The following is a 19,031-nucleotide window of genomic DNA, read 5'->3' on the forward strand; positions in this document are numbered from 1 at the left end:
AACAAAATAGCTGTCAGATGCCGATGTAAGATATTAAAGTTTCAGTCTTCGATCATAAATATAGGCCATGCTGTATCCTGAACAAGATCTTGGCTGACTCGTAAGTTTCAACGTGCACTGGAATAATGAGTAGAATTAAATACATGCACCTGGTTCGAACATAAAGCATAGACCAGAACAGCACAGTACTGGCACTTCGATCTTGTGCCAAACTTTTAACTTACTCTAAGATCATTTAACCATTCCCTCTTACATACAGTACTGTGGAAAAGTCTTAGGCACCCTAGCTTTATAGCCACATATTTGTAGCAAGGCCACCTTAGACTTTTGCACAGTATTGCAGTAATTTTAAGCATTGCAATGCATTGCTGCTGCTGCAAAAAAAGATCATGACATACATGAGTGATGATTAGCTGATTCTGATATGGGTCTCTATTGTAGATTGAGAGTGGGAAGGGGGCAGGGAGAGGGGAATCATGAAGGGGAAAAGGAGAAGGGAGAGCAAAATTACCTCACGGCTCTTAAACTCAGTTCTTTACTTATGAAGGCTAACACACCATAAGCCTTCCTAACAACCCTATCAACTTGCATGGCAACTTTGAGGGATCTATGGACGTGGACCCCCAAGATCCCTCTGTTCTTCCACATGGCCAAGAATCCTGCCATTAACCCAGCATTCTGCCTTCAGTTTTGATCTTCCAAAGTGAATCACTTCACACTTTTCTGGGTTGAACTCCCAGCTTGATAGCACATTGAGTTTGAACTGTCCCATCAGCTGATGCACAAAATGATCTTTAGTAGTGGTAGTGCAATCACTCAAGTTGTGAATGACATTCTCCGAAGGGGTTGTCTTTAGGGTGGATTTCCTTAATGCGTGACTGTGGGGAAGCTGATGCACGGCCAGCCACCACACGGTCCTTGACAGATTGGGGGTAAAGTTCAAGAGGCATGGAGCGTGTGGGAGCCATGTGTCTATTTTCTGTCAGTCGGTATTACATTTTGTGTTGCGTGTTCATTATGGGTAATTTGTCACGTGGGTTGTGGCGCAGTAGAAGCAAATGACTGTAATCACGTATTCACACTTTGTCTCAGTTAGTTCAGTTAAGTCTAGTAAGATCCAGGGAATGGGCTTGGGGGGGCGGGTAATATTTTTTTAGTTGACCGCTAACGCTTAGTACCACTAACTTCGTTATTAGACTGCCATATCGCTAATTTTAATTTCTTTTTTTTAAATAAGATCATTTGTCTTTGCCGGTTTTGCAATTAAGGATCAAACTTTTTGCAAATCCCCATACTGAGTCTCTGAGTGGTTTTGGTTTTGTTTTCAAGTAACTGTTACAGAACGCAAGATGACTGGACACCTTCACTACTATTGTGATGTGTCATCTTCTGCCAGCTCCTCATCGAGGACTGGGTTCGATCGCTCTTTGTCTGGAATCTCCCCCGCCTTACTGCCAAGGGTGAGCCTATTAGGAACTAAGCTCCACACAGTTCACTCTCAGGAACTCAAAAGCCTCTCCACTATGAAAAGGTGGTGACCTTTGGAGAAGTCAATGGTCTTTAACACACTGTGGCATAAGTGGTGCTTTTCTAAAGCTTTCACAGTAATAATCTTGGAAAGATTCTTATCTATCGTTTCAGGGGCAGGTGCTGACAGATTCCTGGCGGCTCCACAGAAAGTCACTCCCTGGCTGTAGGGTATAGGTCAGGAAGCTCCCCACCTTCTGCACCTGGTGCAGAGGTCAGACGGCAGCAGCTCCAAGCTTCCTCCCTGCAGCTGGATTTGCTGCTGTGTCCCAGAGCTGAGCTAAGAGCGACTCTCACTTTGAACAGGCTTCCCAGCTACACTCCAGGTGCAGCTAGTACCAGCCTCAGCGACCTTTCTCATTCAACTGGGCTCGATCCACTGCAGATTAGACATACAGAGATGACACCAGTGATGTAGTAAAGCATAAGAATAACCCAAAGATGCAGCAACCAGAGCAGGCCTGAATCCCTTACTGATTTAGCACAAATGTAATATTGTAATCTATACAATTCCTAAATCTAAATTAAGATGGAGGGACAGTTACCCCCACTCAGTAGAATAAAAATGCACGGAATCATAGAACAGAGTACAGATACAAAGAACATGGGACCTGGGATGGTAGAGCACAGGAACAAAGGTCCCATAAAGTCAATGCCAATCAAATTGCCAATTTAAACTAATCCCACTTGCCTGCACGTTGATCATTCCCTACCTGATCACGTGCCACTTGGAGTCCCGCCATCGGCTAGGCTGATGCTCGATAATAAAGACTGCTGTCCAAAGGTCAATCGGAAGTCTGCAAGTTGAAATTTTTTGATGCCAAAGTCTGGGGGCCTGGGAATTGGAGTATGCGTAGGTGGGTGGGAGAGAGGAAAGGGCTTGTTCTGTTGTTACTGTTTTGTTGCTTGTGGTGTTCTGCGTTGTTTTCCTGAGAATTGTGGCCATGCTAAGCTGGTGCCAGAATGTGTGACACTTGTGGGCTGCCCCAGCACAACCCTAAGTGTGTTGGTTGTTAACCCAAGGAACTCATTTCACTGTATGTTTTGATGTACATGTGATAAATAAATCAGAATCTGATTCAGCCCACTTAAACATTTGGTATACATTGCTATCATATCTGCTTCACCACCTTCCCAGGCACCTAACACTCTGTAAACAAACTTGTCCTGTAAATCTCCTTTCAACTTTCCCCTTCTCCAGTCCACCTCTGCCCTTTAGCATTTAATGATTCCCTATCTACCTTATCTATGGCTCACATAATTTAATACACTTCAATCAGATCTTTAGCCCAGAGGGTGGCGAATCCTTGGAGTTCATTGTCATAGACAGTAGGTATGGAAGCCAAGTCATTGGTGTATTTAAAGTGGTGGTTGATACGTTCTTGATTAGTAAAGTCATACACTCCAATCTAGGCAACATCCTTGTAAGAATGGTACACAAAAAATGCTGGAGGAACTCAGCAGGTCAGGCAGCATTGATGGAAATGAATAAGCAGTCAATGTTTTGGGCCAAGACCCTTCTTCAGGACTGGAAAGGAAGGGGGAAGATGCCAGAATAAAAAGGTGGGGGGAGGGGATGGTAGACTAGTTAGGTGATAGCTGAAGCCAGGTGGATGGGAAGGGTAAAAAGTTGGAGAAGAAGGAATCTGATAGGAGAGGATAGTAGACCATGGGAGAAAGGAAAGAAGGAGGGGCAGATGAGGAAAAGAGGAAAAAGTCCAGTGTGGGGAATAGAAGAAGAGAGAAGATGGAGGGATTTTTTTTACTGGAAGAAGAAATTAATGTTCATGCCATCAGTTTGGAGGCTACCCAGATGGAATTTGAGGCATTGCTCCTCCACCCTGACAGTGGCCTCATCATGGCAGAAGAGGAAGCCATGGGCCAACATTCACCCTACTGGGCCTACTGCACCCTCTCTAAACACCTCCACACACGGTGACCTGAACTGCTCACAAAAGACCAGATGTGGCTGAAGTAAAGTCTCAGGCTACAAACAGTCCAGTCCATCAGATTAAAATCCCTCCCCACAACTGAGCACATCTACGCAGAGAACTCCCAGAAGAAAGCAGCAACCATCATCAAGGAACCCACCATCCAGGCCATGCTCTCTCCTCTCTGCTGCCACCAGGAAGGAAGTCCCACACCGACAGGGTCAGGAACAAGTATTACCCCTCAACATCAGGCTCCTGAACCAGCGTGGATAACTCGCTCATCTCAACTCTGAAATGATTCCACAACCTACCTTTGGACTCACTTTCAAGGACTCTACAACTCATGCTCCCGATATTATTTATTTATTTATTTATTTTGTATTTGCAACGTGTGTCTTCTTTTGCACATTAATTCTTTGTCAATCTTTATTTGGGTGTATTTTTTCACTGATTCTATTGTGTTTCTTTGTTCTACTGTGACTGCTGGCAAGAAAATTAACCTTGCTAGTCTATGGTAATAAATATACTCTTTGAACGTTGAGATGCAGTAGGCATCCCTCTAGTTGGTGATGAATGGACTCTTTTAGTGAGTGAGATGTAACCTGAGTGTGGTCCCTAACCCATCACACTGTCCTTCATATCTATAGGTCAAGGACAGCAACATAGAACATAGAACATTACAGCATGGTGTAAGCCCTTCAGCACACGGTGTTGTGCCTGTCTTATAACCTATTCCATTCCCTCCCACATAGCTCTCCATTTTTCTTTCATCCATGTGCATATCTAAGAGTCCCTGAAAATGTCCCTAACGTATCTACTTCCACCACCACTCCTGGTGGTACATTACAGGGATGCCTTACATGGATAGGTTGAGTGAGCTTGGACTTGTCTCCTTGGAGCAAAGGAGGATGAGAAGTATCTTGATTGAGGAGTGTACAGTAAGGTGATAAGAGGGCATAGATCAATTAGAAAGCAAGTGATTTTCTTTTTCCAGGGTGGAAATTGCTAATATGGGGAGGCACAACTTTAAGGTGATTGGAGGAAAGTATAAGGGGGCTGATCAGAAGCAAGTTTTTTTAAAAACATCATCCAGGGGCGGTGGTAGAGGCAGACACATTAGGAACATTTAAGAAACTCTTAGAGAGGCACATAGATGATTGGAAAATGGAATGCTATGTGGGAGGGAAGGGTTAGATTAATCTTAGAGTGGTTATAATTTTGGCACAACATCATAAGCCAAAGAGCCGGTACTGTGCAGAGATGTTCTAAGACAGATTTACCGAAGCTCACATGGTAGAAAACCGTGTATGAACCTGATGCAAGGCAGATCCACTGACCAAACAGTACAACTTCAGAGAGTTTCCAAGGTCAACCAAGGATGATTAGCAGTTAGCACTGAAGCGAATTAGTCACAGGTCATCAAGCACTTTCATTATGACCGTAATTAAACCACCCTGCAAATGCAAGTCGCAGAAGGCGGTTTAAACTTTCCGCTTTTTGTACAGATCATTTTCACAATGTATCTGGCATGAAGTATTTTCATGCTCTGCTGGTGGATACATAGACTATAATAGCTAAACCATTTCAGTCTGAATAAAATTGGTTCGCAGAAGATTTCAATCGTTGCCTCATGTGCAGACTCTACTTTCCTTGCATACTAATCACATTGGGCCAATTTTTATACATGGTATAAGACAATGCACAACAGAATAGGAACTGGCCAGTAAAAGGCCAGCAAAATCACAAAGGAATCCACCTACACGGCTTATGGAGTAAGCCCATTTCCATCGGGGAGGATGCTCCACAGAATCCACACCAGGACCATTAGACTCAAAAACAGTTATTTCTCCCAAGCCATCAGGCTGATCAACAGCTCTACCATTTAACTCACCCCACCACCGCTACAGCCATCACTATTACTATATATACAATCAGTCTATGTATATAACATATGGTCACAGTCAACAGTTATTTGTACTTTGTGTTTTATAGCATTGCTTTTATGTTTATTGTGTTTTTATGCTGTTGTGCTTTTTTGTTGCTGCATCAGATCGGGAGGAACAATGATTCTGTTCTCCTTGACATTCATCTACCGAAGAATGGCAATAAATGACCTTGAATCTTCAGCCTACGATGTTTGCACAACAAAATCGTAAATTAAACAAAATCACTTCTATCCGCACATGAACAATATTTCTCCATTCCCTGTACATCCATGTTTGTCTGAAAACCTCACAAACAAAAATATCATATCTGCTTCTACTACTATACTTAGCAGCCTACTCTAGGTACCTACAGCTCTGTCTATATATGAAAAGAACTTGTCCCATACATCTCCTCTAAATTTCCTCTCCACTTTTTGACATTTAATATTTCAACCCTGGGAAAATGATTCTGACTATCTCTCTCAAAATTTTATTAACGTGTGCCAGATGTTCTCTCACCCTCCAACACTCCATAGAAAACAACCCCAGTTTGTCCAATTTCTCTTGATAATCCATACCCTTAATCCAGATGGTAAACTGATAAACCACTTCTGTGCCCTTTCCAAAAGTACAAGTTTTGTCTTTAGCCTTCGACCCTTTTGGAGCAATACATGTCAGCTGTACAACATTCCATGGGCACACTGACACATCTGCAGCATGAGCTGATGAGGTATGGGTTCACACTGAGTTACAACTCAAGTATGGAGACTCAGCCCAAAAGTTGTACCTCATTCAAGGTGAGCCAGTCCCCTCCAGAAGATGAGTGCTCACTCACAATTCAGTGCATCCTCCAAGGTTTGGTGTCATAACAAACTCAAATGAGACGGTAACACATGATGAGATTACTTTCAATCCACTCGTACCACTGGGAAATGATTAAAAATAACACTCTCAATGAGAATGAAAAAGATGAAGGATACAGTACTTACCCAGCCAGCTTCTGCTCAAGTACACGGAGACAAAGACGGGTGGAACAGTGAAAAAATCCACCACTGAATTCACTTCCAGCCAGAACCACAGTTTATCATTGGCTGCAATAAACTGAAAGAGAAACAATGCACCATGATCTCAGCATCCCCCTCATGTCTGGTTCCCATGTTTTCCCAAAAGCACAAAGAAATCTTATATGTTTTATCTTTAAAGTGTTGTACATTTCAATAACAATTTGGATCCATGTAAAGATGTGAAGAGTTGTTAATGAGCTAACTATGTACAAGATGACCATTTCCTTCCAAGTGCAAGGTACAAAGGCTCTCAAAGCAAGATATCAATAGAAATCATGCATAAGGAATGCTTGATGTCTCTGGGCTTGCACACGATGGAATTCAAAAGAATGAGGGGAGATCACATTGAAATCTACAAGAGGCTGAAAGGCACGGATGGAGTGAGCATGTAGAGGATACTTCCATCAGTTGGAGAGTGTAAGATCTGAGCGCAGGGCCTCAGAATACAGGGAGCTTCTTTTAGATCTAACATGAGGAGAAATTTCTTCAACCAGGGTGTGGTGAATCAGTGGAATTCATTGCCGCAGGGGTGTGCAAGTCTGGGGTGAGTGTAAGAGAGAGGTCGATAGTCTCTTGATTTGCATTAGGGTTAAAGGTTACTGAGGAAAGGCAAGAGATTGGAGTTAAAAAAAAATCCATGTTTGAATGGTAGAACAGACAGGAAATACCGAATGGTCTGATTCTACCACCATAAATTATGGTCTTACAGCAAGAATACATCAGTAATACACCTGAACTTGCCTACGAGATGGCGGATGTCAGGACCTGCTGTAGTTTTACCCCTATTGTTAGTATTATATTTTCCTTACATGTATTTTGCACTGACTATTTTGGTTTAAACAACAAGCTTTGTACTTGTTGAAACCCTCATGGCACCTTTTAACCACTGGTAACTGCTAATCCCTGGAAGTTCTGATCATGGGAAAATGTGGTGATGGGAGTTCCTCTTTTTTTTTTAAGAAAAATACTTCAGTTTCCTCTTCTGCTCAATAGATATGGAGCTCACAGAAATGGCTTCACAAGGATGCTAGTGGAATTACCAATCATGATGTAGACTATCAGTGCAGTCCCCAGCAGACCAGTCAATTCAGTCAGCTCACATAGACACAACGTAGCTGAGTATTTTATAGGGCACATTAATCGAAACAAACACAGCCAGAATACTTCCCTGAATGAGTATCCCAAGTGCAAAATATTTCAGATACTGGTTCTGATAAAAGGTTATGAATCTGAATTGTACACTCTCTCTCTGCAGATACTACTTAATCTGCTGAGTATTTCGAGTTATTCCTGGGTTAGGAGCTCAGATTTAGCCTAACTGAACTCCAGTGAATGAAGTCCATATTTCAATATAACTGAGATGATACTTCACCCCATAATCAATACATTTGTGCCCAAAGGGTCTCAGACCAAAACATCAACTCTTTATTCCTCTCCATAGACGCTATTTGACCTGCTGAGTTCCTCCAGCATTGTGTGTGTGTGTGTGTGTGTGTGTGTGTTGCTCTGGATTTCCAGCAACTGCAGAATCTCTTGCGAAAATATATTTGGGTGTTGTTTATTTTCTATGCTTTGATGTAACACATTACATGTAGGTGATGGATAATATATGTGTCTTCTGCTTCTTTGTACAGTATATTCTTTAAGTTGCTCTCCTATACCTGAGAACAGGCACAGTTTGTATATTATAGGCAAAAATATTAAGAGTGTTTGGGTTAAGGATCCATTGCAGAGAAATGGTGTTGAGACAGTGCTGGGCAAAAATCTTAGGCAAATATATATAGCTCAGGTGCCTAAGGCTTTTGCACAGTACTGTAGTAATTTTTTGTGTTACACTGTACTGCTGCCACACCAAAAAAAAGAAATTTCATGACATACGTGAGTGATTCGGATATGAATCTCTATTGTAGACGAGGAGTGGAAGGGGGCAGGGAGAGGGTAATCATTGATGGGAAAAGGGGAAGGGAGAGGAGAGAGAGCGGGAAGCACCAGAAGGACATTCTGTAAAGATCAATAAACCAATTGTTTGGAGTCAAATGACCTTGCTGGTGTCTCAGGGCTGGGTGTGTCTGTGCTTGTGCCCCGCCACTCCTTCCCTCATCCCTCCTGCGGAGCTCCACCTTGGCCATTCCTAACATCCTTTGCTCCTGCCAGATTTAGAAACTTGCTCTCCCCCATATTTATAAATAAATAAAGTACCGTGCATAAGCCTTAGGTATCCTAGCTATATACGCGTGCCGAAGAATTTTGCACTGTACTGTACAAGCAGTGCAAGCTTAAGGAAACACTGTCCTTCAGTGAATCGTAAATACAAGAGATTTTGCAGATGCTGGAAATCCAGAGTAACATGCTGGAGGAACATAGCAGGCTAGGAAGTATCCATGGAGAGGAATAAAGATTTAAAGTTTCGGGTCGAGACCCTTCATCAGTTCATCAGGACTGATGCGTGTGTTTCCCGTCCTTCAGTGGATGGTTCGAGGTATTCCGATTTTAAGTACTGGTGAATGTGAAGAATTGGTATTGGCTTATTAGTACTACCTGTACCAAGATACAAGTTTTTGTTTGAATGCCATCAGGACAGATCATTCCATAAGTACTGTGAGTACACTGAGGTGGTATAAAGAAAAAAGTGTAATGCAGAATATTGCATTACATTTATGGAAGTAAAGTGCAGTGTAGTAGACAAAGTGTAACGGTCATGATGAAACCTGACAGACAATTGGAATTTCCATAACGTGATTGAATAGGCACAAGGGGAATGACGGGAAGGCTTACAGGGAATGAGACCAAGGTTACTCTTCAGAGAGCAGGTACAGACTGAATGTCCTCCTTCTGTCACATGATGGAGTTTTGAAGAATGAGGATGGATCTCATTGAAACCTACTGAATATTGAATGGCCTGGATAGAGTGGATGAGGAGAGGGTGTTTCCTGTAGTGGGAGAGTCTAGGACCAGAGGGCGCTGCCTCAGAATAGAAGGAAGTCCCTGGAGAGCAGAGATGAGGAGGAATTTCTTTAACCAGAAGGTGGCGAACCTGTGGAATTCATTGCCACAAATGGCTGTGGAGGCCAAATCATTGGTTATATTTAAAGTGGAGCTTGACAGGTTCTTAATTAGCAAGGGTGTCAAAGATTACAGGGAGAGGGCAGCAGAGTGGGGAAGAGAGGGGTAAACCAGTCATGATGAAATAGTGGGCTGAATGGCCCAGTTCTGCTCCTAAGTCTTATGATGATTCTCAGTGAGTGAGGCTTATGGAATGTTCCCATATCTGGTGCAGGGTATTTCAGCATTGATGAGTACAACACTGGAGAAATGAGGGGGAAGGGTGTCCCTGACAGAATGTTTTCAACTGGGGACAAAAGAAGGAAATACTGTAGATGCTGTTTAGATTAAAATTTGTAACCGAGTATCTCCACAAGAGTTGGAACTGTAGCGTAGCAGTTAACATAACTCTATCATAGTGCCGGCGACATGGGTTCGATTCCTGTCCCAGTCTGTGAGGAGTTTGTATGTTCTCCCTGTGACTACCTGTGTTTTCTCTGGGTTCTCCGGTTTCCCCCGACATTCCAAAGACATACAGGTTAGCAGGTTAATTTGGTCATATGGCTGTAATTTAGCAGCACTGTTTGTTGGGCCAGAAGGACCTTTTACCATGCTGTATCTATAAATAAAAGTCCATCCTTGCAAGCATCTCCCTGTGGAAAAGCTCCCTGCTCCCACAGTTTGGTAATGGACGCCTTGACAATTTCTTCAGCCTGGCTTAACAGCTGACCACATGGCTTCCTTCTGAGAAAGTGCACTATATTCCCCTTGTACTTCAATTCGTCAAGGCCAAACACTCAAAGAGGAAACATGAAGTTGTAATCTTCCCGAAACACACACACAAAATACTAGAGGAACTCTGCAGGTCAGGCAGCATCTACGGAGATGAATAAATAGTCCCCACATTTTGGGTCAAGACCCTTCATCAGGACTGGAAAGGAAGGGGGAAGAGGCCAGAATAAAATGGTGGGGGAAGAGGATGGGCTTCAAGCTGGCAGGCGACAGGTGAAACCAGATGGGGGGAAGGTGGGTGTTTGGGGGAGGGGGATGAACTGAGAAGCTGCGAGGCAATGGATGGAAAAGGTAACGGACTGAAAAAGGAGGAATCTGATCAGGGAGGAAAGTGAGCCCTGGGGAGAAAGGGAAGGAGAAGAGGCACCAGAGGGATGCTCTGTATTTCCAGTACCTGCAGAATACCTTGTGTTTATAATAATCTCCCCAAGACTCTCCAGGTTATAGAAATATAGAAACATAGAAAATAGGTGCAGGAGTAGGCCCTTCGGCCCTTCGAGCATGCACCACCATTCAGTATGATCATGGCTGATCATCCAACTCAGAACCCTGTACCTGCCTTCTCTCCATATCCCCTGATCCCTTTAACCACAAGGGCCATATCTAACTCCATCTTAAATATAGCCAATGAACTGGCCTCAACTGTTTCCTGTGGCAGAGAATTCCACAGAGTCCCCACTCTACGTACTGATTTTATAGAAAGGCTGGTTGTGTTTAAAAGAAAAACAATGACCTGTCATCAATGTGTGTGCATTGCCTGTCTGCCTTAGAGGTTCAATGCATTATCACTTCACTCAAAGGAGTGGTCTCCAAACCTCTGGCCCGGAGTCACTGGGGGCCATTCCACAACTGGTGGAGATCAATCACACTCAGTGATTGATTGTCTCAGGTCATGATTCCAGGTGAAAAAAATGGGACCCAAGGACAGGGATCAGGCATATACCTTGGTAGAACATTCAGGCTGGGTGAAGCCATGCCTGCTCAGCACTATAACCAAACGAAGATAATTTCCCCCACCTATCTTCTGCTCTGGATTGATAATTGGTACTTCATTCTCAAACAAATCAACAGTATATCTGAATTTTTTACATTTATGATGATACTTTGGTTGGGATCAGGAAAAACAAACATGAGAAAATTTGTCCTGATGAAGGGTCTCGGCCTGAAACGTCGACTGTACCTCTTCCTAGAGATGCTGCCTGGCCTGCTGTGTTCACCAGCAACTTTGATGTGTGTTACTTGAATTTCCAGCATCTGCAGAATTCCTGTTGGATAAGAAGATTTGTAGACACTGGAAATCCAAAGCAACACACACAAAATGCTGGAGGAACTCAGCAGGTCAGGCAGTAGCTATGGAAAGGAATCAACAGTCAACGTTTCAGGCCATGCTCTGCTGAAGGGTCTCAGCCTGAAACAGTTTTCCATAGATGCTGCTTGGCCTGCTGAGTTCCTCCAGCATTTTGTTTCTCATTCTCAGGAAAAACAGTAAGTCTTCAGGCTCATATTGGCTGAGGTTGGGTAATACTTTGTTTTTTTTAACCAAAGTCATCCCATGCTGGGGGCGAACTAAACTGCAGGATCAGAATCAGATTTATTATCACCGGCATGTGATGTGAAACTTTGAGAAACAAGGCCTATTTCATGCGGAGTAAGGCATAAGCTTCAATTGGAAATACAGTGCAACACACAGAAAATGCTCGAAGAACTGAGCAGGTAGGGCAGCATCTAAGGAGAGGAATAAACAGTCAATATTATGGGCTATGACCCTTCTTCAGGGTCTCAAGGACCCATCGTCAATTGGAATTAATTTCTTTTCGCCAGAGGACAAAAAGGGACCTGAGAAAACATCGTTCCTGCCCTGAAGATAACTTAATATTAAGACACACAGCCAGAACCAATGAAACATGAAGGCTTTTTTTTTGTCGGCTGGATTTGTAACATGATTATGCAAACGATGTGTAAGGTCATCCTTTATTTATGAATGTAAGCACATTAAAATACTGAGAGGGACCAGGAAGGGGAGGGTCTGCTGTCACAGTGCAGCTGCTACACTCTTCAGTCTGAAAGGAAATCTGTGGCAGTTCTGCATCATTTTGAGTTATAAACCAGGATTTTTAAAAATCCATTTATAGAACAAAATCCTCAAGTAATTATACATTTGCAACTTAAGCCAAACGTAATGAAGCCTGAGATGAGCCAATTCCATTAATAGTACAAACTGAGATGACTGTACTAGGGAAATTATATGCAGTGTCTCAAATACTGTATCCTAATGCATTCGAGGAAGTCTCAGATATGAAACACTTCTAGTTTACCAAATGAAACCTGCCCTTCCATTTCTTAGTGGACATATTTGGTTTCGAGGTGTGAAGCTTTCACAGTTGAATTGCTGATGTTGAATTTGATAGCTTCTCATTGGGCTTCAAGGTCTGGGCAATCAACAGATTAAAGGTGGCTGTGGTTGTTCAGCTGGAGAAACTACCTGACACACCCCTCACAGCACCAAGCACCCACTTCCCTCTCCGATGAAAGGTCTTGACTCAAAATGCCGACTGTTTATTCCCCCCCATAGATGCTGCTTGGCCTGCTGAATTCCTCCAGCATTTTGGGTGTGTGTGTTACTCCAGATTTCCAGCATCTCGTGCTTAATCCAAGATGTGCCCTTAATTGGCTTGAGGGTGAAACTCTAAATGTTCATCGTGCAGAAGGCATGTGGTTGTAATAAGTGAACTATCCTTACTTGGTGTGGTACTGAGCAACCTGACCCAAATTTTCTAACAATGCTGGAGAACCAGGACAAGCAGCCATTCTGTGCATTATGGCTATTTTCCAAATCAGTTCCTTGTCCTCTTCCTGCCCATTCCCAATGTCCCTCTCTCCCTTCTCCTTCCTATTCAAGTCCCATAATCTTGCTCCTTCCCAATCAATCCCACTCCCCTGCTCTTGCCAAAGAGTTGCTCACCCTGTTCAGTTCTGACCTTTCCCAATCTCTGATCCTTCCCAACAATGTGGGACAAGATTGTACCTTGTGACTCATAAGGGATACGAGTAGAATTAGAAAAATCAGCCCATCGAGACTGTTCTGCCATTACACCGTGGCTGATTTCTTATCCTTTTCAAACCACTGTCCTGACTTCTCCACATAATCTTTGATGCTCTTAGTAGTCAAGAATCTATCAACCTCTCCTTTAAATATACCCAATGGCTTGGCCTCTGTAGCTGTCTGTAGCAATGAATCCCACAGATTCACCACATTCTGGCTACAGGAATTCCTCATAATCTCTGTACTAAAGGGACATTCTTGTATTCTGAAACTGTGCTCTCTGGTACTAGACTATCCCACTATAAGGAAACATCTTTTCCATGTCCACTCTATCCAGGCCTTTCAATATATTCAGGCATACAAAAGTGCTGCTTTGCCAATACACTGTAGAACTGGGACACAGGTGGATTCACAGGAGAAACCAGCCACTGGATATGACTGTGACTCCTGCAAGGTATGGCATTGGGTCTGAGGAATGTTAACTGTCTCAGAACATTGTTCTCTCCAACACATCCTGTTAACAATGAGCCTGCATCTCCCAAGGAAGGCCGATACCCTATTTTGGAATGTGGCAGTGGCATAACAAATAGGGGCGGTGTTTCACATTGGAGCAGCTGTTGAACTGTCATCACATTTTTCACACCAGATCAGCAGACTGAGTCAAAACACTGCAGTTTTTACACTCTGGTCCATTCCACAGTTTGCATCCTGCTGTTAACGGGAGCTCGTCGGAGCTTGACTCATCAGTTCAGGGTGAAAACGTTGGACAAAAGAACCAGTGGAGAGCAAATACACTTGAACTAACTCTGCTACTAACATACGAGTGTTTCCTGGAAATGGTTAATGGCTGTCTTAGATCTGATGTAGACATTTGATGGTGCATCAAAGAGCTACTCTGTTGCCTTTCCTCATAAATATTTTGGGGAACCTCTGTTGTGGGTAGGGGAGGGGCAGTAGAAAGAAAATCTGGGCAATTTGAATCTCTGCATCCCCAGTGTCAACTTCTTAATGACTAGACACTTTTGTTTCCATTATAAATCATGCGGAAGGTCTTGTCACAAAAATCTTGCTGAATCATGGCAACAGGAAACAGCCATTACAAACAGAAAGCATCCAGAATTTTAATGCATAAAATACACTTAGTGGCCACTTTATTGGGTACACCTGTACAACTTCTCGCTAACGCAAATACTGTATTTAATCAGCCATTCACATGGCAGCAACTCAATGCATAAAAGCATGCAGACGTGGTCAAGCAGTTGGTTCAGTTGTTGTTCGGACCAAACATCAGAATGGGGAAGAAACGTGATCTAAGTGACTTTGGCCGTGGAATGATTGTTGGTGCCAGACAGGGAGGTTTGAGTATCTCAGAAACTACTGATCTCCTGGGATTTTCACACACAGCAGTCTCTTGAGTTTACAGAGCTGGTACGAGAAACAAAAAAAAAATCCAGTGAGCAGCAATTCTGTGGGGGAAAATAGATGAGAATGGCCAGACTGGTTCAAGCTGATGGGAAGACGACAGTAACTCAAATAACCATGCATTACAATAATGGTGTGCAGCAGAGCATCTCTGAATGCACAACGTGTCGAATCTTGAAGTGGATGGATTATAGACCTCACTGGGTTCCACTCTTTTACCTATAAAGTGGCTACTGAGTGTATATATATTCATAAATATTTAGCTATATAGACTATCATGTCAGATTTCATCAAGGTGAATTCCTTTGATAATAAATCGGAAATAAAATCTCTTATGAACTAAAATAAAGACAGTCACCTTCTAAATACAATTTAAGTCCAATAACTTAATTCTCACCCGCAGTCCGAAGTACAGGAGGAAGAACACGTTGAATGCCATGTCAATCTGTAATGTGAAATCATCGTAGAAATTCTGGCAGGATTCTATTGGGCTAGTAAAACACAGGAAAGGAAAGCTTAGTTTGAATCAGAACGATGCAACACACAGAAAACATAGGCCACAATGAAACATTTTCAGTCCTCATTACACTCCTGAACAGCAAGAGTCATTATTTTTGCAATTTTCCAAGTAAACTGTTCTTTTCATATTAGGCACACACGAGGAGAGAGCATCCGATATTAGGGAATACCGATAATGCATCAGGAATACGTGGGATTTGCTGTAAAAAAAAAAGTTCATGCAAAAACAAAAAAATACAAAGCAGATATCATTCAGAACGTTGTTGGTCCTTGGTTAACCCTTAAAGAACTGAATACTTAGAAGTCATTTTAAGAATTATCATGATCTGTTAAGCATGGAGAATCTGTTCACTGTAACACACGCTTAAATATATTAAATCTTGATAGAAGTGCGAAGAGTTTTAGCAGTGCTTTAAGGGTTATTAAATTCATGCAGCGTTGCTTTTCTCCACACGAGAGGCAGCCAGAGCAAGTGCTAAGATAGAGAATCTCTTCTTGTGTAACAGTACCAGGCATCAGTTATTGATGCGTGTATTTGTAACACATGCAATTGAAACAAAGGAAATTAGAATTACAACACTCTTAAACTTTACTTTTTTAAAATATTTACATTTACTCATCTATCCGTGAGCTGTAGTCAAGTAACTTATAGAACAGGGTTCTTAAAAGTAATGCAACTTTTAAAAGTATCCAACCAATTGCTTTCCATGCAAATGAGTAAAGTCATTTCCAAGTTGATGTGATGTTTAAACTGCAAAGAATTCGATTATATATAAAAAAAACTAATGATCAAATCCTGAAAATGTAGCACATTTTCAGTGTTCCATTTGTCTTCCGGAGTTGGACACAAATTATGCATGATGGATATAAAATGCAAGTAAAGAAAGTAAAATTCAAGGTTGGAAGCATTTAATAAAAGAAGCTGGAAAGGTCCAGCATTGCACAGCTCTGATGAAGGATTTAAGCCAACATACTATTTGTTATTTTTCCTTCCCCAGTGCTGTAGATCTCCAATAATTCCCACTTACAATTCAAAATTAGGAACTTATCTTTCTCCCTCATTTACTGGTGCACGCCAATTTCACACCCAGTGCAGGAACTTCAGTTGGATGTGAGGGACGGTTAGACACCATTTGATGATGGGAATTGAACAAGCAGTGCTAAAGGTAACATCGGCTAATATTGCTGAAGGTAAAGTTTCTGATTCAAGCATAGATTCAACTTTATTACAGACCAGGGTGTCAGAGTTCAGAGTTCAATTCCAACGCTGTCTGTAAGGAGTTTGTAGTTCTCCCCATGACCACGTGGGTTTCCTCCGGGTGCTCCGGTTTCCTCCCACAGTCCAAAAACATACAGGTTAATAGGTTGATTGGTCATTGTAAATTGTCCTGTGATTAGACTAGGGTTAAATAGTTTGGTTGGTGGGTGTTGGGCTGGAAAGGCCTGTTCCATGCTGTATCTCGAAATAAGTAAAAAATAAATAAATACAATAAGCCAACCAACTGCAAAGGTGCTCAACTTGGCCAGGCCTCCACTTGACATCCTGTGAGTCTAATGCTATAAGTGATGAGATTTCAAAGTTGCTCAGGATTTGGTTTGGGCAAATGGCACATTAATCAGTTTTAAGATGACTTTGAGTAGCTCTTAGTACTTGAGGGCCCATGAAGCCCATAAGACATAGAAGCAGAATTAGGCTATTCGGCCCATCGAGTCTCTTCCGTCATTCGATCATGGCTCATTTCAGTTACACATCACCTTCGAGAGCAGATCTTGCTTTAAGATATTTTACAAGTGGATCTAGCAATTCATACAGCATTATCAGTGCATATATTTCATTGTTAATTCTCTCATATTTCTCTTTTAACATAAAACATAATTAATATTCAGAGTCTCATGTTGCTTTTTTGTGGGATTCTACAATGTACTTCCAGTGTTAAAAGAACAAAGCTTTTGAAGGTTGCTTTGCATTCATAACAAGTAACAGTCTGCCTGGACTGTCACACCAGCAAATGCCAATATATGGTTTCTAAATATAGCAGCATGTGAATTTATAGACAATGCAACAGACCACAATAAATCTGCTGAATAACGGCCGAACCATGAACTTTCTCTAGTCCACAGAAGGAAAGGCTAAAGCTGGAGGCAAGGGAGATGTCACTGAGCAATGATGGTCACAGGGAAGCCCTTATCAAGAGAAAGGCTGCTACAGTCAAGAAGAAAATGATGTCAACTAACAGTTAGCTGTTACATAGAAGAGATATGCCTTGTTCAGTCACTACTTAATTAATTACTGATATTTTAAAACTATCAGTCAGAGGTTAAAATGTGGGGAGGAAAAGGGGAATTGGGCAAAGTCTTTAAGAGACAGCCAAGATTAGGTTCTGAATCCAGTTCAATATTTGTTTTACATTCCAGTGTAACTGAGTCTCCAACAATATCCATAAAAACACTTGCAATATAAAATCCAGTCTCAAAATGTACAGGAGGTTGCAGTGACCAGAAAAATGAGCTGCCACACTGATAATAGATTGTATTCTAGAAAACACACCAGGCCACAAAGTCCCACGGGCTGCATTATGTGAATTTAAAGTGCTAAAGGGAAATACTTAAATTCATTAAAAATGACTGACATTTTTGATGCGTGTTTAATTACATTTGAGATTACATACTGACAAAATCGGTGCAAAAGCGTGACGAGCTGCAGTGGGAATAACGCAGCTGGGGAAAAGAACCTCAGAAGCCGCTGATTGTAATCTGTAAAGAACATGCTCTCGTGTCGACCTACAGACTGCACCACAAGCATTTTAATAAGATGGTCAAAATAATCAAGCTTCTTCCATTTTGTCAAATCTACTTGAATCCCTCAGAGTGACATTTTGAACAAACAAACTTTCTTTTGAATTAAACAGCATTGGAAATAGATTAAATCAGACGTGTTCTTCATCTCAAAATGTCAGTCTGTTCATTTATAGGACTCAATAGGTTTACTGGCAAGCCAGGAGCTGTGGGAAAAAAACACATTCAAAATACCTCAAGTTTTCGGTGATTACATGTACTGTGACTTTCATCAGTTAAATGGAAACAACTGAAGCCACAGTGAAAATATCTAAAGTAGTAGTTTGATAACACAGTTCATCAGGAAATAACATTCTGCATGGGAACGATAAAAACATTGGGGATGGTTTAGTGTGACTTTTGTTTCAGGACATAACAGTCAAATTCAGCCATTCGACCATTCAATCATAGCTAATTTATCTTCCCTCTCAACTCCATTCTCCTGCCTTTTCCCCATAAGCTTTAACACCTACACTGATCAAGAACCTATCAACCTCCACTTTAAATACACTCAATTACTTGGCCATAGCCATCTGTGGCAATGAATTCCACAGATTCACCATTCTCTGGCTAAAGAAATTCACCTTCTTTTCTAAAGGGACTGTCCTTGTATTCTGAGGCTGTGCACTCTGTACTTTGAAAGTGCCACTGGATCCTTTACATCCATCACCATCATATTAATATTTCTTGCTATAAGAACATATGACACAATCCTAAAATAATTTACTATGTTTTTATCACTTCACTTCAAGAATTGATAAAACCAAAATGATGTTGTCACTATTGATTTTTTTTTTTTGTTATTTTAAATCTACTTTATGGAGGGGATGAAAATACAGCAAAGCCATCACATTCATTAGAGCAACACACCTCAGTGGAATACTGCTCTAGCAGTTACTGATCACTTTGCACTTTGGTGTAGGCTTTTCAC

General features: G+C 41.8%; 1 protein-coding gene across 9 annotated transcripts in view; it reads right to left on the reverse strand.

Moving 5' to 3' along the window:
- Window positions 1-19,031, reverse strand: part of kcnma1a (potassium large conductance calcium-activated channel, subfamily M, alpha member 1a) — a 953,094-nt gene that overhangs the window by 399,324 nt on the left and 534,739 nt on the right. For all 9 annotated transcript variants that reach the window (XM_072282727.1, XM_072282725.1, XM_072282726.1 and 6 more), the window contains exons 4-5: window positions 15,144-15,237; window positions 6,373-6,484 (exon numbers count right to left, since the gene is read on the reverse strand). In XM_072282727.1, the coding sequence (XP_072138828.1) occupies window positions 6,373-6,484; window positions 15,144-15,237 (206 nt within the window). The remainder of the gene's footprint in view (window positions 1-6,372; window positions 6,485-15,143; window positions 15,238-19,031) is intronic.

This window comes from Mobula birostris, chromosome 18 (assembly GCF_030028105.1).
Source record: "Mobula birostris isolate sMobBir1 chromosome 18, sMobBir1.hap1, whole genome shotgun sequence".
Classification (NCBI taxonomy): domain Eukaryota; kingdom Metazoa; phylum Chordata; class Chondrichthyes; order Myliobatiformes; family Myliobatidae; genus Mobula; species Mobula birostris.